General features: G+C 47.3%; 1 protein-coding gene across 1 annotated transcript in view; it reads left to right on the top strand.

Annotated features, from left to right (window-relative positions):
- LOC126528457 (multidrug resistance protein mrp-7-like) overlaps positions 1-20,266 on the top strand; it is a 138,503-nt gene that overhangs the window by 110,125 nt on the left and 8,112 nt on the right. The window contains exons 19-21 of the mRNA XM_050176339.3: positions 797-955; positions 1,861-2,027; positions 4,883-5,077. Coding sequence (XP_050032296.3) covers positions 797-955; positions 1,861-2,027; positions 4,883-5,077 — 521 coding nt within the window. The remainder of the gene's footprint in view (positions 1-796; positions 956-1,860; positions 2,028-4,882; positions 5,078-20,266) is intronic.

The following is a 20,266-nucleotide window of genomic DNA, read 5'->3' as shown; positions in this document are numbered from 1 at the left end:
CGATATCGCACGGGCAAGGCGGCAGAAAGGCCATCTTCCATCGCGCAAGGCATCGAGGGGGGCACGGCGATGGGTGTAGGAGTGCTACACTTCTGCGGTGACTGCGTTTGGCGCGGCCGCGCGCGCCCTACCTTGAAAGCGATCTGCAATGGGGACACAGTTCCCCGAGTGCTGATAGCTTAGTGTGTGCTGTGTTCTCGTCGCTTGGTTCGCATAGAAGTGCAGCACGAAGGTCTGTTTGCCCGCTGCTGTTGCCACACTTCCTCATGCCAGCGTTTTTTACAGAGAGTTCCTGCGGTCATCCAGTGAGATGTGTTCGTGCTTGCTTGAGCACGCGACATCATGCTCGTTAATTTAATTAGTAAGCAAATGGTAACCAGTTATACGACCGATAAAACTGCTATCCTTACTTCGTATAGCTATCTGCTAATGTGCTATCGCAATCGATGCTTCACCTTTCGGGCGAAAGTGCGCCTTTTGTTTTCATATACTTTTCGTACGCTCTAATAACAAAGGGTGTCACCAAGTTGTAAGAGTGATAATATGGTGGAGCATCTGCTAGCCGTAACGCTTTTCCTAGACTTTATGCACTCTATCAACAGCAACGTAAACGAACTCTACCACTTCCGCAGAGTAGAGGCCACAGAGGAATTTAGCTCTGCTGCGCTGAAAAAGAGGGGCTGCAGAAGTGCTGATTTTACTTCATTCCAACTAGACAGAGTCACTGCAGTAGAGCTGTTGCAGCTCCATGCGAATTGTGCGGCTTCGTATGATCATCGTTGCCTTTCCGTGGCAGGTGGGAGTGGTAGGCAGGACCGGCGCCGGAAAGTCCTCGCTCGTGCTGGCGCTGCTGCGAGTGTTGAAGCCATCGGAGGGACGGATACTGATCGACGGTGTCGACATCGCGGATGTTCCGCTGAAGAAACTGCGCAGTAGCATTACCGTCATTCCGCAGGTGAGACCACCGCAGCTTCTCTGTTCGGCTCTTCTTTGAGAATTGAACACAAGTAAAGAAAAAGTGCCGATAGTCGTCTTTCCTTGCAGCGCCTTTTCTCTCTTATTTATCATGGACACAAAATAGCATTGGTATTTTTATTCATTTCTCCTTTGCATTTCTTCGCGCGATTCAAAAATGCACTACGACAAGGCACACCTTTTTTTTTGTAATTTACGAGTGGAAGTTGCCTTTTCTGGTGATAATGCATTGATGTTTTATGACAGATTATGTATGCTTGTGCGCGCGCGCGTGCGTATGACCGAAGTCTGTCTTGTGGTAGATGCGTGTCGTAGGCAGTAATAGCCTCTACCGCTCAACAGGAGGTTGTCAGCTCAGTTTTCGGATGATGTAGCCAGATTTCGATGAGCACAAAAGTTAAAAAAGAAAGGAAAGAAACGGTCACCCGCTTAGATTTAGGTGCACATGGCAGAACTCGAGGTCATCAATATTATTCCTGAATTAAATTAACCCCAGCGTTGCATTGGGACATTAAACCTCACTAATCAGTCAATCAGTCACCGACTATGTGGGCACGAGTGCTATGAGTCTTCAATAATTCTTCGTGAGTAATTGTCCTGCCTGAAGTCAGGTTATTCGTAAAGTCTGCGCGTCGCTGATGGTTTGCCGGTGTCTCGGCTAGATAATATGGAATTTTTTTTTCAGCACAATGCAGCATCTCAGCTGATAAGTCAATGTCTGACTTGTCGTCGTCCTTTGCATCTGTCCGCGCTATTTCGAGCAAGCTTTCTTCAAATCATGAGTCTTTACCGACTCGTTCGCCATGGCATAGCACTCTCGTTTACCTATCCGAATTTGTCTTCGCGTTTTAGGCGTGTTTCCGCAAGCAAGCTGTGTTGACGCAGGATCCAAGCCTACTGAGGGGCACGCTGCGAACTAACCTGGACCCCACAAACTCCTACTCGGATGAGCAAATTTGGAAAGTGCTGGGTCAGGCGCACTTGGTCAACATGGTGACAAGCCACTCCAAGAAACTGCTACTGGAGACCGGCGATGGTGGATCGAATCTCAGGTGAGGAGCGCTGCTCCGTGGCGCTGCTGTGTTGTTCAGTTCAGCGAGAAGGCGTGAGTAGCCACGGAACCGTGGTAGACAGGTCATTTCTTTTAATAAGTAGAACTGTTTTGTATTTTATATGTAGAAAAAGGCAAGGAATAAGCCTCTTTAAGGGCCGGTGGTCTCGAAATTACAATTACACTGCTAATGATTGGTGATAATGTATTTTATAGATTATAATAATTATTACGAAGAGCGGCACATACCCAGTGGCACATATCCAACGGCGCATGCACCCATAACCAAGCAACGAAATAACCATAAACGTAACAGCAATAAAACAATAAATTGGCGTAACGTAGCATAACATAATAAAATAAACGCATCTAGCCCTGTCTGGCACAGACACTGTAACAAGCGCACTTGCTGTCAGTTACCGAATGCGTATTGGCCGCGAGATCTAACAGTGTCGCCGCCTGGTGGGCATTGGCTGAACCACGGAGAGTGTGAATCGCACCGCACGTCATCTGCTAGGCACTACTTGTTCACATGAGGGGTATACGGCGTGAATATTTTTAAAGGCCCCTTATTCCGCGGCTATAGCACAGCCGTAACTGCTGGTCCGCATTTTTTGGTGGTGTACAAATGCCTTTAGCGTTACGCTCTCATCTTTGCGCTGTAGTAAGATCAGTGAATGCCCGTGTCGAGTGAGTGCGCGATGTGTTTTTTTCGCACCCCCCGCTCGCCACAATCATATGAACTGTACGCGTACTATCCCTTCGTGTTTCCAGAGTATCGGAAAAAGCCTCTTTAACTTGATTTAAACAAATTAAGATGTAGCAGTTTAATGTGAATGCCGCGCTTCAGTGACTTGTCACGATGTGTTGATAACTTCGCAATGTCTTTGATACCGCGAAGCACGAATGGGTCGTGTGAGCGTCACTCAGCAGTAGAAGTCGTAAGCATGCACGCATATCTTATCGTGTCATACACTTTATATTAAGTAAATGTATTACGATAATGGCGATAATTGCGATAATTGAATCACTCTCGCTTAGGGGTTAGCGATCAAAGATGTTCGTTTTATTACTGGCTCTGATGCCACTGTGGTGAATTATTTTGCCTCTATTAAACCGGGGCTTTTGTAATTTGATTCGCTGCTACAAAAGGAAAGCTAAAATAGGGTATTATACGAAGTTGATGTGTGACACGGCAGTCTCTAGATGGAAGACGCCATAACACGGCGTTGAAATGTGGATAGTGTAATTTTCTTTCACTCTTCGTTGTGTCGTTGCTAGCATGATGGAAGACTGTGGCTAATATTGGCTGAAATAAAACTACTTTAGGATTTTAGCTTCTCAAATATTTACAATTTGGTCACGTCGTTGTCTTGCGCGTACCGTGCAAGGGCGATAAATATAATCTCTTCTGAAGCAACCTGATGATCCTTCTAACGTATTGACGCCCACAGCGGCCTAGCTTACCTAATTTGACTCATTAACTGTTTGCATGTCACAACGAATAAAAAAAATAAAATGAGATGTTGAGTGCACATCTATTGGTGATGTACAGTGCGCTTAGCTTGCTACTTTACCTTCGATGTACAATAATTCAGACGTTTTTAAACCACTGCAGGATTCGCAGAGCATGCCGTTTTAATTAACTGGCGCTGCAATATTAACAGAGCTGGTGGAACGCAAGCGAAATATACGCAAAATATCCCAAGAAAGTGCAGAAGCAGACTGTGTGGCTGAGTACCGGTACCCCATTGAATGACAGTTTGCGCATTTTGCAACTCAACAGAAACGTCGCGCGCATCTCCGGCAAACATGTAGCATTGGAGGGCAATATAAGATCAGCTCAGTGCAGTCAGCACGCTTTCTTACAAGAAAATTTGGACAAATTGTTCACAGTGGAACGCCGTCGCATACGTTTCAATGCCCGCTGTCCATCGCCTATCCATTTTAACGCGGCGATCAGTTCCTTGTAGCATTAGGCTTGGGTTTGGGCTCTTTTGTGTCTATTGTGTGTCTTTTGTTATAAGTACCCAGGTGCGGCCACAGAAGGTATACGCCGTAGACGCAGGAGCCGAGAATTTAGGACATCTTCCAGGGTTGTGATTTGTAGATTCCCAGGGCCAAGTGCCACCAGGTGTCAGAGCCACCCCCAGCCCAAAGCCTCTAGAAAGGCTTCCTCCGCCCACATGTTTGTACCGATCGTATGCAATCGTATAAATAATGTAACCGTAACCACGTGTTTGCATTGGCATTCACAAGTTTGCACTTACCTTTGCTGTAACATTAATTTGCTGAGGAAAGCAATAAATTCCTGGCGGCGCAATCGACCGAAGCGTAAACCTTCGGATAACATGGTCCTGATATCAGTAAGGCAGAGCGTTTAAGTCACTGCACAAACTAGACGCACACAGACAAACCCGCGTAGAATGTTTCCATCTCGGTTCAGAAGGCCAGTGGTTACCGCATAATGAAAACAGCCGGTATTGTAAGACGGCTGAGGTTCCAAAGCTATTTCTCCCTTCTAATGCACCATCATAACGATTATATTCGGCCACGAGCGACCACGAGCTATATAACCCGCGACAGCGACGACTTCTACGGCGACACCACAACGCAGCTGAAAAGGTACCAGCTGATACTGTTAAAGCATCGCTACTTCCGGTCGTCTTGAAGTTGTCTACCAGACGTATAACTTCTGCGGTCACTTGCTTTGATTCCGAAACCACTTCATTGGGCAGTTTGGCGAACAGTAAATTGGGCGAGTTTCTATTGATTCATTACTGGACGTAGTATTCCTTCTTTGCGCCGTAGAGCTAATGTGCAGTTTCGCCCCCGTTTTTGTCGAACCGGACGCAGCGTTGGCCAGAGGCAGCTGGTGTGCCTGGCGAGAGCGCTGCTGCGAAATACCCGGCTGCTGCTGCTGGACGAGGCGACGTCGCAGATGGACGGCGACACGGACAGCCTCATCCAGAGGACGCTCAGGGAGAGCTTCGCCAAGTGCACCCTGTTCACCATCGCGCACCGGCTGCACACAGTGCTGGACTACGACAAGTGGGTGATCGCACACGTGTCATAGATATACGTAACCCGTGAAGTGGGTTAACAATAACACACCCTAGGCCAAAGTATGCGGTGTCATGACTATGGCGCTGTAGGCACCGCGGCAGTAGACTTACTGTATAAGCTCCCTTTAAGGAGCCAGAGTTGCGCCGAGGTACGCCATCGCGGGCTCCAAAGTTATGCGGGAAAGCCACTTTGCGTACGCGTAGGAGACACCCTCGCATGGCAAAGCCATCAGCGCTTTTCTTTAGCTTTCATTTTACTGATTTATTACTTGGCAAGTACCACTCATAAGCTAAACTCATGATTACAAACCTGGAATTTTACGCTTGCGTTCCTTATTATCTCATGTTTACTCAAAATGCAGCGTGTGACGAACACATATGCCGGTCGGCGTGAACGTCTGTGAGCCTTTCCAATTTCTCTGCAAAGCGTCAAATATACGCCTATGCTTTCCTAGATTAGCTATAATCCTTATTCCGCATCGATTTGATCACGGCTCGCGACATCTGAAAGATGCGTATATGCCAAACATAGCGCTGTCACGTCCCACACTTCGTGTATGCAAAGTAAGGGAGCTAAATGCGTTACAGGTGGACCACGCGAAGAATTCCCCTCACCTATGCACCGTTATATTGATTCTAACGGTTCAAGTGTATCCATATTTCGTTTTAAGCGTTACGGATAAATTTAGCCCTGATACTGGTATCATACGTAGCAGACTCACACGTTGACTAAGGCTGCATGCCTTGTGTGCTTACTCTATGAGTAAACTTGCCGTGGTTACATTAAATTGTGCAAGTTCTGCAGTGCCGGGCTCAGATGAGAAAAAAAAAAGCACGTTCTTTTACATCCTGTCATAGCGCAAGAGGTGTCAGTGCATCGTGCGACATTGATTCTTCAATTTAACCTAGAAGAAACCTGCGAATACTTGCTTCTTGACCAGCAGCATTCAGTAAGAGCTACAAAAGTAAGGACAATGCCGCTGTCAACTGCGCTTGGTTGGCTGGTTCCTGTGGAGGGGTGGCATCGCCTGCGAAGTGGTTGCTCCTCCGCAGCGCACGGGAGCCCGTTTTGACCACGTGATGGTGCTCGGCGAATAGGGGCGCTAGAATCGCTGGAAGCTACGCTAGTGAAGCGCGGAAAACACTTGCGCTTCGCTTACATTGATTCCCACATGCGTGGAATCCGTATATCGTTTGAGACGCCTGGCACGTTGGTCACGTTAGGGTGGCTAGAACTGGCAGATGCGAAAACCGGCCGCTCCAAGCTTGCTAGGATGCGCGATCCCGCCGCAATGGCAGTGTCGTCGAGGGCGCTGGGCGACTAGAAAACAGTGAATTGGGGTTTGGTTTATCCCATGTGCGTAATGGACAAATGGTGTAACAGAAGATCCCCGGACTGATGTTTGCGGACGATAATTTGCAGCTAGCGGACACCGCAAGAGATTTACGGACACTTGCGAATGTCTATGGAAACGCAGCGACAAATATAGGCCTTAATTAGCACATAGAAATCGGGAAATATAATTCTTGATGAATAGCCGAGTAATTCGAGTGTGTCAATTCAACAGCAGGCCATACCCACAGTCAAACAATATAAATACCTCTGCTTATACATAGACGATGGAATGACTTACTCAAGCACCCACCAACATAATCTGAAAATAAAAAAGGTAATGTAAAGCAGCAATACTGAAACATAGATGACTTTGGCGTCATAATAAGTATTAATTGGTGCGTGGAATCTGGAAAGGAGTAATGATACCCGCGCTAACGTCCGCAAACGCCATTCTATGCTTAAAGTCAGATATCTTCTCCAGGGAAGAAAGTTAACCAAAAATCAATAGGCCGGTTGACTTTGGGGACCCATGGTAAAACCACAAATCAGGTAGTGCAGAGTGACACGGGTAGGGGCGTTATTGAATTAAAAAAAGCGTAGAGCTAAATAAGTTTTGAAGAAAAACTCAGGAACATGGATCAAGATAAATTGGCGGTGAAAGTGCATAAGTATCTACCTGAAAGGCGTGGACACAGAACGGATGAAAAGAACAAGCAAGCTGGCAACCAAGTACAGGGTAACTGAAAGTGTAAATAGACAACCACGAGTCATTCGAAAGAAAGTGAGATAAAGAGAGAGTGAATTCGATGCAAAGAATGAAAACGAAAAGGACCATGGAGAATTATAAGAATGGTCAGGAAGAAATTAGAAGGGAAAATCTGCACGTTAACAAAAATGGCAGTGCCTTGTAAATGTCATCATCAAGGCACTCGAAGCCAAAGAGCAACAGAACGGCTCCTTCTCGCGAATGTGTACTGCTTTACTTCATCAATACATAGTTCGTGTTCGAAGCAGTCACTGGTCTCGGTCGTTTTAACAATGGTCCAGTGAACCAGGATACTACCTCCCCGTTCACAAGGAAGGTCAAACTGCAAAGAAGTAGCACAGAAGAAAATGGCGCTGGAGCAGTGGATCGACCTGGATCGAGCGACGAGACCCAAGTGAAAATTATAAGCATCGGAACGGCTGATTGACTAGTAAGGCATCATTGTTAACTGCCTAGAAATTAACAAAGTAGTAATGAAGTAAAAGGAAGCGCTTCTATCCCAGATCAAGCAGCTCATCAAAGCAGCCGAACAGCAAATTAATGAAAGAGCTAACAGAGAACAGTTCCTCACAATGCAGGCACAGGTTAGGGGAATAAACCAAAGCCTCAAGAGCGCCAGCGAACAAATGGAGAAATTTCTGAGCGAAGATACTGCCGAAGCTGAATTCGATAGAATAATAGAGTACGACATGAAAATAATGACGATCTTATGTACAATAGAGTCCAGAATTCGAGAACCTGTACAGTTGGATTTGAACAACAGAACAAGGCAGGTGGCCTCACCAAGCACAGAACAAGACGCAAGGGAACTATTTTTTAGCTAAATAAACTAAACATGGCCAAGTTCGGCCGAATAGATTTGGAGTGCAATCATTCCTGGCCTCAATACGAGTCAGCAATTCACCTCAGACGTAGCATACGCAAGGAACAAAAGTTGAATTATTTATTGGCATCTCTAACCGGAAAGGTAGCGTCTGGTATAGAAGAGCTTCAGTGCTCGATCTGCCGATCAATATAATGATGCGATAAAAATACTGCAAACAGCCTGCGGAAATCGTGAACAATCAGTGGAGCTGCACATAAACGAGCTATTAACCGCAGAGAAAGTGACCTCGGCGCAAGAAACTGATGAACTGCGCAAGTTAGTTCACACTGGCACTTAAAACACTGAAGGTGGAAACCGAGAGCTTCGTGCAGATGTTGCTGACAGCATTGAAGAGAAATTCCACCGGAGTTATCAGTGCAGTTCAAGTCAAAAGAAGAAATGAGAAACAGTTCAGCCATTGAAGCTAATGCGCAAAGCAACACAATAGGAAAAGAATGTGAGAAAAAGCTGGAGAGGCTTATGTCATTTCTGCGAGAGCCAATATCGTTTCGTGAAGAAACACAGCGTGAACGGGAGAGGATACTTGCGAAGTTAAGGAATAATAGCAAACAACTTCGAACAACTTCGAGCTTTTATTGCTCAGGAAACAGAATCTACCTGGTCTGCAAGCGGGACAACCATGTAACTGAGGTCTCTCGTCGAAACATTCCAACGACGAGAAAAAGGACATTCTCAGAGAGAATAGAGCATGTTTCAGATGCACCCGCCCAAAATACACTGCACATATTTGTAGAGCAAGAGTGAAACACAAGCAATGCAAAAGATGGCATGCTATATCAGTGTACAGAATGGTACGACAAAAAAAAAAGGCAGAACAGGTCCAAACTCAGCGAGTGGAAGCGACGACGCCTACTCTACGCACAACTGAAAATGTAACGCATAATTTTGTGCTTTTCTGTGGCTTGGATAGGGGAAGGATAAATGGCCGATATTGCCGTTGGTTATTGCACTGCTGAAGCCAGTGAACATTTATTGAATCTGTATTCTGCAAATGGCTGCAAAGATAATACAACAGGAAAGGGTGACGATTGGATCTTTCGGAGGGGGCGAAAAATTCAAATTAATGAACGCTGTGAAAGTAACTATAGCAACACCAGAAAACAAACCAGCCACGGTAATCGAAGCTCTACAAGTCGACGTCATATCTGACAATTCTATTCCGACTCCAAATCTGAAACTCAACGAGAAAATGAAACAATTAAAGCTACAAGTTGCGGATGACAGAACCGAGACGACTGCAACAGACGCCGTAAGACTGCTCATCGGCTCAGAATATTATTTAGAGTTATTCCCTAGTAGAACACTGTGATGTGTACGCGACGTCGTACTATCATATCCGATACTGCTTTCACGGGCTCAAGGGCAATAATGTTACTGGCGGATAGCTAGAGTATCGACGTCCCAGCTGATTGGCCGTGGCGCCTCGCTGCTGCGGACGCGCAGCCCAGCCCAGCCAATCAGAACTACAACAGCACACGAAATGGACAATGGACATGTCCATTAGGTGGACTCTTACGGAATACTTCCGCTGGTCGCCGCCGCAGAGCTCGTCTCGCGCGGCACCCCGCTTTCCTCCTCACCTCTTCGCCATACTCTCCTTCTCCGCTTTACTCTTCACGGTCTCTTCGCTATCCCTGCTGTGCTCCGCGTACGCTCTTTCATCCTTCGATGTGCTCCTTAGCTCGGTTACGCCGAGGGACACCGACGCCGACACTCAACGGAGAAACGGGCGCCTAAGAGCTGCGCTCTAGAACGTGTATACCATACCTGAATAAATCAACGAGTCAAGGTGACTATTTTTCACCGCCCCGTTTCAAATTGGATGCCAATAAATCGTCATCATTATCACTAAGAAGCGCCAGATATAAACCCTAAGGCGATTTAATAAAGATGGCGTTGGAACAGTAATGGCAGAACGAATGTCATTCAGACAGTTCCCACGGGCAGCTTTCTGAGAGAAAGGAGGGAGGATAAAGAGTATATATGCATTTCTATGTCTTGAGCGCGCGTGCGTGTGTACTTGCGATTGCGTGTGCGCGCGTGTTTGTGTCTCCCTATTTGAATCTGCGTACGCACGAGTGCGTCTGGGTGTGCGGGCATGCGCACGTGTGTGCGTGCATGGGCGCATGTAAATGTGGGTGTGGGCAAACATGTGTCGTATCTGTGTGTGTTTGTGTGCGTGCTTTCGTGCGTGCGTGTGTGCTTGTGTGCGCATATGTGCGTGTAAGAGAGAGCATTATCCTGCTTACTCCTACTGTTGGGGACGAATGTGACAAATTTTTAAACTCATATTTAAGCCCCCAAGATAAGAACGGATGACATAGCATTTATAGCATCATCTCTTTCTGAAAGCAAATCCGAGGCAAAAAAAAGGCACCCGAGAATCCACGATCGCCGCCCCAGATTTCTTCACCATGGAGCCATCACCATCGGCACGGCTCCGTGAAGAGCTCCCTAGCTGTTCAATTTCATTATCTTGCTTCCCTCGGCATCAGTGCTTTATCTTGATATCAGCGACGCGCTAAATCTGCACTATCAGTGCGTTGTTCATCGTTTCTCGGGCCAAGCAAGCATGCGGCAGCACACGTTCGCTTCTATATTAACGTTAAAACTTTAAACTGCATGACTTGGGAAAATAACGTGCATGAAAATCGCAAGCGAACTGGCCACAAGGGACATGCTCAGGAGCCATACGATTGATGACAATATCAGAAAAAGCTAAATGCGGTCACGTCGGCCTTACAGACGTTCTTCTCTGCGTCAGTTACGCTTTCCAAGGGCGTTTCATTGGAAAATATTTGTTCGAATAGCTGTTACAGAAGCATGTTTAATAAAACTTTCTTCGCTTGGCTAGATAATCCCGAGGACGGGCTCCAAACGATTCATTTGCTTTGGCCACCTAAGTTCAATTATTGGAACGGTAATTAACGAAGCTTCGTTAATTACACACGCAACTGATCAGCCTACTCCGTATCTAGAGGTTACAAATCTCAACAGTCGAATGATGAACTGTTGTCATGAACATTTATAATAGTTTAACATTTTTATTTGGTACAGGTAAAAACAGCAGGCATACTGCAGGTGCAGTAGTAGGCTTCTTACAAAGCAGTGTGAAAGCTGCGACAGGTTTTCTTGGTGCAAATCAAGTACGTGAGCCGAAACACATGTGTCGAACCGTGCACTTCTGTCTTTATAATTGATTCTCCTACATTACACAAGAAGCACCCCAGCGCTACGGTACATTGCACAATGCGTGTAAGAACATTGTGTGCGCTCCGGATTAGATTTCTGTGCGTTGGTGGCATTAGGCTGGGTTTCTTGGCGTCATTGAGAATTAAAAAAAATTGGCAGAGGCTTAGCTTGGCTAAGCCTAGTGGATTGCGAAAGCAATCTTCTGTTCAGGTTGTAGAGTTCCATACTGCTCATCGAACGTGTAAATGCAGTCTCGTCGCCATTTAAAGCATCCATAAGGCTTGCTGTCGAACGATCAGGTGTCGCCAAAGTCGCGTCAGCATTGAGAGCACGCATGATACTTGTAGATGCACCCAGATCAAGAGATGTTGAACGCATTCGCCTGGCTGCATAATATGCACGCCGTTTAGCTAAACGTTATTCCCGCTCTTCATCCGTTTCTTCCGCACGCCGCCGCGTCTTAGCTGCAGCACATCGTTGCAGCTTCACCTTATACACGTCATCCGACATACCGTGGAGGATTCGCTGGGATGACTGCGACGAGCCGAGTTGGGGGGGCCGCTTTTCCACAGCTGGCATGACGTCACGTACAGCGAGCGCCCCTCGCGGCAGCGGCGCGCAGCTGCAGCATGGAGGATTCGCTGGGACGATCGTGACGAGCCGAGTTGGGGCCCCGCTTTTCCACAGCTGGTATGACTTCACACATAGGTCACGCTAAAGGTCAATGGTGGATTCTCCGGGACGACGGCCAAGAGCGGAAACCTCGAGCAGTATTGCTTTCGCAATAAGAGAGCTGCCTGGGAGGGAGGGGGGGAGCATTTCATAAATGTTTCACTGCTTCGTAACAGATGGAGCAGCGCAGACAGGTGTGTTAGAACGAAAACTACTGAAGCTTTAGGTTGAGTGCCTTGCGGCATACATTTTTGCTTTCTAATGTCAAACATAAAAAAGAGAATACCGCGCTTTTGGGACAACTGATGCTGACATACCTACAATCACGTGAAATATGGGCTCCGACACAAAGCTCGGGGCGGAACTGGCCCTTGTACTACAGAGCTAGTGACACACGTAATGCCGGTTTAATAAATACCAGGTCTGGAAAATGTTTATTTCTTGAAGTATTTGTACGCAGGTGTCTCCCTGTGGTCGTCTCGGATGCTTGTTCTACCACGTACAGCCGCGTACACATCTGTGTAGAGCACACAAGCAGCCGGCATTGCTCTGCGGAGCACCGCCTTGCGGCAGTTGCAAGATCTGACGCACTGTGCCCAGGAGCATGCGTGGCCTAATATGCATGCAGACCTGCATTGCACGAGTGGCAACGTTGAAACGGGCCGTTACTTAACCGAATATGTACGCTTCCTCAGGGCGCTCTCGGTATCTCCATGCCAAAAGATTACGCGTTTCAGCTGATAACACGCACCCGACTTTCACAACAAACTATGCGCGCTTTCTGGCCATTCAGATTAGGCGGTGATACGAAAAAATGATAACGCCAACAAAGGCATAAAAAAAATCGAGGCGTTAATTTTTTGATGCCGTCTTCTGCCTGCCCTTGGCGCTTCTAGATAATGCGTTACTTTGTATTTTGGCTCAATATTATTTATTACAGGAAGTGGCGTGTTCAGCCATTGCCAAAGGAGAGAAGCTTCACCCTACGGACAACGTTTCTAAAAGAGACCTTGTGGTGTGCCTCCTTTCTGAGGTTCCTCTTGTTAGGTCGCTGCGGACTACTTCGAATCTCCGTCTTTCTGTGGCTCCCTTATCATTCTTTATAAAAAAACAGCATTATGCTCAATATCATAGCCATTAGAGCAGCAATGACCGCTTCGTTGGATCAGTAGGGTTATACGATGGCTTGTACTTTTTAAATATAAACATGGAAACACTGAGAAAAAGAACAACTTTTATTTATGCGAAAATATGCAACTGGAAATAGCGCCCATTTTCTAATAGAAAATGGGTCATCCACGATTCTGCTTCACAGTTTCGATCCTCTTGGCAAGCGAGTCGTACAGCTGATTCACAAGGTCTGGCAGCTGTCGGAGACGGTCCCACTTCTCTTTAATAGCTAACCAAAACTCGTCAGTGGTGACTGCGTCTAGACCTGCTTTTTTGACTTGATTTGACTTCATCATTCCCCATACATTTTCTATGATATTTGAATCGGGTTTTCTCGCAGGCCAATTTAGCCTTGTCACACCTAAATTGTCCAGCGTCTGCTGCACTACCGTTGATGTGTGGATTGGCGCGCTGTCCTGTTGCAGCCAGTAAAGTACATCCGGGAAGGGGCCATCGAGACCATGCGGAATGAGAACTGTCTCCAAAACGTTCATCTACGTTTCAGAGATCATCTTCCCTGACAATCGATGCAATGGTCCCAAACCTGTGTGACTGACCGCGCCCACACGTGAACAGTGGTGCGCCCGCTTGAACGAGTACCCAAGACATAGCGGTAGTCGTACCTGCGGGAGATGTGTCATCGACGTATGCATTAAACTAACAGCTATTGCGTTGACATTTTTCGGTAAATCAGCAACGGACCATGTTACAAAAAAAAGAAAGGGAAGTGCTTGATGTCAATTAAAACTTCGCTGAGTAAGGCGAACTCCGAGACCATGCAGGAAGAAAAAAAAGTATTAGTAGCAATGCTGAAGTTAAATATTATCGTAGTACATGTCATAACTGCTTAGAAGATTTAGATTACACAAAAGGCGCTTTCGTTTTCAAGCAAGGCGGTTCCTGACAGAAGTAGGGAACTACACAGCGCTCGCAGCCAGCAACAACGGCAGGAATACGTGACATACCGGCAGTTGCGCGGACGCCACATCCTCCTCTGCTGGTCCCAACGGGTGCATAACGAGGCCTCATCCGTGAACACAACCGCGCGCCAGTTGTTCGGGCAACAAGACTCCACCGCAGACGCAGATTCAAGTCGCTCATTGCGGTGTCTTTCATCCAGCATCACTTTTTGCGCTGATACTCTGCTCCTTATACCGGCTTCGTGAAGCCGTCTCTTGATTGTCGTAAGGCTTATATTTCCGAGTCCAACTTCATCCCTTATTTCTCTGGCGCTGAGGTAAGGTCGGTCACAGCTGCTGCCACGATTAAGCGGCCCTCATCTTCTGATGTCACCCGCTGTCGACTTGCACGGGGAGCATCACTAATTCATCCTTCATAACAAGCTGCCTGAAGGACCCTGTTAACTGTGCGCATAGGGCGCGGGGTAGCTGCGCATATCGCTCTTTGGGACTTCTTTGTCTAATATAGGGAGCACGCATACGATGTTGTCATTTCATTGGCCGATAACATTATCTGGGATTGGTGAAGACAGTTTTTCATATCAAGTGCCGTGACAGAATCACACGCGTTATCACTCACGTGCGCAATTTCCTTGTAATCGCGCGTAGTAAGACGTCGCCCTCGGGTAACGCGCACAACCTGCAAAACACGTGCGCTTACCAACATAATTTCTGGTTTAAAGCAGGTGCACCGATCTGCATGTCTATTAGGCCGCGCATGCTCCTTGGCACACCCCGTCAGACCCCGCAACTGCCGTAAGGCGGCGCCCCGCAGAGCAAGGCCAGCTGCTCGCGCACTCTACACAGACGTGGTCGTGGCTATACACTATGTTTCAACTAATATTTAAAGCAGCTCTACCTTTTTTTCAGATTTGGGTGAGCTTTTCTTAACGTCTAACCAGTGTTCCAAGTTATCGCTTGGCTGAAGACGCGTCTGCATGTATTTCAAGTATCCTGAAAGTTGCCACGTATTCAGTAGCCAAAGAACGTTATCTAATCATATTGAGCTCGTGAAGCGAATACTGGCGTACATTCTCGATCGCATTAGACCTCCCGCGACTGCGCTGCAACGGTACAAGAATTCAAGTTTGATGAACCGATGTCTTGATCCGTAGACCATATTGCGAGGAAGGACAACTTTGTGCGCAGTCATATTTGTGCTTTGAGTATTTGTCTTTTTTTTTTGCAACGCAAGGTCGTCTCATGAAACACAATGGGGGACGCTGAGGCTGCCATTGTGGTTGTCGAAGCGGCCACTGTCTTCCTGGTCGTATCAGGCAGAAGTCCGTGCTGCGGGGGCAGCCCTTGCAGTCTGCGGCCAGCTCGCTGGTCTTGGCGACGGTGGTGTTGTCTTCGTGGTTCGGGCTTGGATCGCGGATTTACGGGGGCGTTCGATACATGAACGCACTAGCACCTCCACCAGATGTCACGTGGTAGTTACGGTGAAGGAAGCAGCAAAACTGGAAATGACAAAACTGTCGATTTATTGGTCGAACTTGTGCCCTCAAAAACAGGCTACACTCAAAGAACGGCGACAGCGGTGAACACAATCGGCGTTCGTCAAAAATCTGATCAGCGGGTCAAGTGCGTCGACTTTTACACATCATTCATCGAAAGTTACAGAGTAATCGCTGGTGCCCGCGTGTCTTCCAGAAAGTTCTGCACCATTAGCGTCGCGCATACATGCAATCAGATTACACAAGGTCAGGTGACAAGCAGCCGGAGGGAACCATCTATAACTTTCGAGAAACTTCCGATACATGCAAGTGCGCCCTGCGCTGCGCGTTAACATTTTTTAGGCGGTGAAACGTGTCACTCGATAACGATAAACAATTACATGTGTCAATATTCATTTAAATCTAATGTATTACAGCCGACAGTGTTCAGCCGCATTTTTTGTAAGAGTTATTTTAAGAAATAAAAAGCATCACATGGTGGCGCTGTTTCCAACTATAACCCCGAATACAACTCGCACTGCATAGGGTTAGTTGTAACCCTGGCCTCACCACTTACAGCAATGGTGCCAACATGGGTCGTACACACGCCACCGGTAGCGTTCGCGAGTCTCATTCAGCCTCCCGCCACCTACCGAGCCTAGACCAATTGCAGTAAGCGTTCAGTTGCTGGCTCTGGTGGAGGTAGTATAGCATTGGTTAGATTATATAGTTATTAATTCCACCTTGACAACAGAAGTCGGCCTAAGAAGGGCATATGACTCAGCAGGCGTTGCCATGACGAAAGGTCCAGAGAACCGGGAGCGAAGTGCCCGCTTGCCTGCTGGCTGTTATAACGTGTCTAATGAGGATACCTCTGCACAGAGAACCAATTTTGGTCTATTTGACGCGCTGTACTGGCTGGGTGAACGACGTGACTGGCGAATTCGGTGACAAGTGGCCAGTTTAAGGAAGGAAAATCTAATCGCACTCCAGTATGCCAGTCAAGCAGTAAAAGAACTTGAGTATCTTCTGCTGTAATAACGGTACGATTTATAACAAACGTAACAAATAATATCCTTCTGTCCCAGTCACTGTGATAGACAACGGGTAGATATACCGCATCACATTTACCGCTCAGTTCAGGCGCGCGGTCAGACCGCCAGTGTGTGAATGATAGGCTGTGCTTAGCCAGCGTTCAGTGGGGCAAGCACGAAGGATGTTACCTACCACTCGTAGCTAGGCGTACTTACCACTGTCCCTGAGGAGCTCATCTCGGGTGTCATGATGGAGAATGACCTCGTAGAGGAGACAAGTAGCGACATCGGTAGAACAGCTTGTCGGCAATGCTCTGGTGATAGCAATGGTCGTGGTGTAGTCCATCGCGACCCCAACCTATTTATTTCTCGAGGTGTACGTAGTGACAATGCCTAGAAGGCCAAGGCCAACAATGAAAAATGATTATACAGGGATATAAAAAGGTTGTAGCATGCAGACAGGCTGTGCTGAAGTGCGCTGGTGGCCTTCATTAAGAAAAAGGAGGACCAAACATGACTGGAAGCACGCACGTCTCAGCACATTTGGAAAGGGGCGGGGGACATAGAAATGAAAGGAGAGGGTCCAGGCGGCAGGCGAAGTCGCAATGAAGGGTCGAGAGAATGCAAGCGGGCTTTGGTGAATTCCAGTGTAGATATGATGTGGCGAGCAAATGATTGGAGCCTCCACCCAGCATCTGTCCTTTGCAGTTGTATAGGCACCCGTAATTCATGCTAATAAACGTTTCCTGAATATCATTCATGGCAATTACTTCGTCATCGGTCATACCTCGAAGCGTATTTCTTAGCGGCAGGCTCTGGGAATTACAACTGCGGTGTCGCGACAACTTGCAACTTAGAGAACAAGTCATACTCCTGACTCTTGCGATTACCCGCCATGGTTGCTTAGCTGCTAGGGCGCTGGGCGGCTAAGCAGGAGGTCGCGGGATCAAGTCGCCGCCACGGCGGCCTCATTTCGATAGGGGCAAAATGCGAAAACACCGGTGTTCTTAGATTTAGGTGCAAATTAAAGAACTCCAGGTGGTCCAAATTATTCCGGTATCCATCTCAACGGCATACCTCACAATTAGATCGAGGCTATGGCGCGTAAAACCACATAATTTAATTATTATTTTTACTCTTGCAACTGCGGGAATGCCTGAAACGTTGGTTAAATGCAAGCAACTATGTAGCATGACACGGTGAGCATCCCTTGAGGATTGAGTTTACTGTACCAGAACGAAGGGATAGAAATTCGTTAGACGACAGGGTGCTGTCCTGGGTCTCGTGACAAAAATATCCAAGCCAACACAATTCATTAGCAACCATCATGTCGTTTCCATGCCGACGCGTCTCGTTGGACCTTTGGAGGCCGGAATCTCGTCGCTGGACTCTCGACGTTCCAGGACCTTAGTACTAGCCGCTCGGATGGCAGACCGCGCTCGGAGAAAAATGTACTGAGAACTTTTCCCAAGTACTAATAGACGCTCGAGGCGACCAAGACTAACTGCGCTTGTTGAAAACGACTGCACACAGTATACGAACGCTCACGACTGTTAGCGGTCATTCCTCTTGGAGTGGGTCCACTCTACCTATCCCTTCACTGTTCTTATCTTTCTTTTCACTTATGGTTTCCTCTTTTAGAGCGCAGCTCTTAGACGCCCCTACCTGCGTTGAGCGTCGGCGCCCCTCGGCGCAACCCGGCGAACCAGCACTTGCGAACTAGCAACTAGCATTTCTGAGTCGCGAATCTAACCCCATATTTCGCGCACTTGTGCCCTGGGAAAGAAGCAGCGCTCAAAACACAACGATGGCGGCGAGAACTGTCGTCGGTTGCCGGAATCTGATTTGCAGCTAGAAGCGTGGGGTGACCAGACATAAATCATCGTACATTACAGCGCAATCGCTGGCGCTTGCGCTTGATCGGGGATGTACGCAAGTAATCGCTTCACGGGTGCGTTTTGACCGTATAACACTTTTTAGCTGTAAACTTATGCGACAACATTTTGAAAATTTCGTATACATGAAGACCCATGTTGCGCCAGACGATAACATTCTAACACTGGTTGGACGTTGAAGAAAGGTCAGCGGAAAAAGTTAGAGAAATGTAGTACACTCGCTTTAAATTTACCTCAAACGTGGTTGAACGGTCCCCCAAGATTGCACTGCGGCCCCGGCATATCAAAAATTGAAGAGCTGAATTACTGTTCCAATTACTAGTAGATGAGAAAGCAGTATTTCGTCTGCCTATTTAGCCGTGCGGCTTTCGGTCTACTTCTACCACAGGCACCACGTCAGAGCCCATAATTAACGCTACTGTTCATATGCCAGCACTATCCCAATACCCTGTATTTTCTTCTTTAGGTCTTAACATTAGACAGCCAAAACACATGCCAAGAGCAGTCATCCCAATACTTCAGTAGTTTTTCTCTTGACGCACATGTCTGCGCTGCTCCGTCTGTTACAAAGTACTGAAAAAAATATACAATGCTTTCCGCCATGCAGCTGTCCTTATTCCTCATAACGGCAGGAAACCGAGTATGATGCCACAAACTCTCAGAAATCTAATAGCGAGCGCGTACAGTGTTCTCCCTCAACTTGTGTGACGTATCGTAGCGCTGAAGTGCTTCTTGTAATACGCGTGTGAATCGATTTTAAAGGCAGAAGTGCACGATTGGGCACATGCGTTTAAGCTCATGAACTTGATTTGCGCCAGCAAAACCTGTCCAAGCATTCGCACCTGCTTCTTCAGAAGGGCACTGCACCATGAATATTCCGACGGTATTTTTAAACGACACCAAATTATAAAAATTAGGAGAGTGTAAACGTTGCTGACATTATTGTTGTTATAGGTAACCTTGAGCAGCTGTGTGCGTACTTAACGAAACTACGCTAATTAAGTTTTAAATAATTGATCTTGGGTAGCAAAAGCCAATTCCTAGTTTTGATCGCGTTCTCGAGATAGTGTAGCTGAGCGAATAAATGTTTATTCAACAAGCTCCCATAAGGGATTCAAACAAATATTTTGCCATTAAATGATCTCTCAAAGCGCAACGGACGCGGAAGACGATCGTCGGTAACGTTTACCTGACCGCACCCAGCCTTTTGTGATATCAGACAGCTTTAGTTGGGCGTCCGCATCAGCTCTGCGTACGCGTCAGGCGTCAGTGCGCATGCGCAGTACGCAGGAGCACGCACTGTAGCTTGCGTGCACACGCTGCTTTTCAAGAGCTGCGTAGCGTCCGCTGCGGGCTCAGCGGGCTTTGCGGGACGTTCTCTCGTGTACTCGCGTGTCCACGAGAGCGCATTTTTCGATATCGCTCTTGCCGTAGATATGACTCTGGCTTGTGATTTGGCTTCGTGGCGGCTGATATTAGCTACACAGTTTCAGAAGGTGGCATATGGCGGCGCTGAGTAGCACACCACTGGTTCCTACGCGTGCAAGTCAGAAATCCACTTCTGAACTTTAGCGTTCGGCCAACTCTTGCCGTATCGTGCGCGCGCGCTTTGCTACGCACCTACACCCTCGCCCGCTGCGTACGTGGGTGGTTGCGGACGCTCAACTAAAACTGCCTATTGTTATCAATGGTACGGCTCCGTGAGCAGGTTCCTTGCGGCCAGGCTACTCTCGATTTTATTCGCGTTGTTTTTCCGAAGGCAAGCAGTTGAAGTTAAGCAGTGGTCACGTTGAACTGCTTAACCATCTATTATAACATTCACACCTGAC

This window comes from Dermacentor andersoni, chromosome 9 (assembly GCF_023375885.2).
Source record: "Dermacentor andersoni chromosome 9, qqDerAnde1_hic_scaffold, whole genome shotgun sequence".
Taxonomy (NCBI): domain Eukaryota; kingdom Metazoa; phylum Arthropoda; class Arachnida; order Ixodida; family Ixodidae; genus Dermacentor; species Dermacentor andersoni.
Note: the sequence above shows the minus strand (reverse complement) of the source record. Positions and strands in the feature narration are given on the sequence as shown.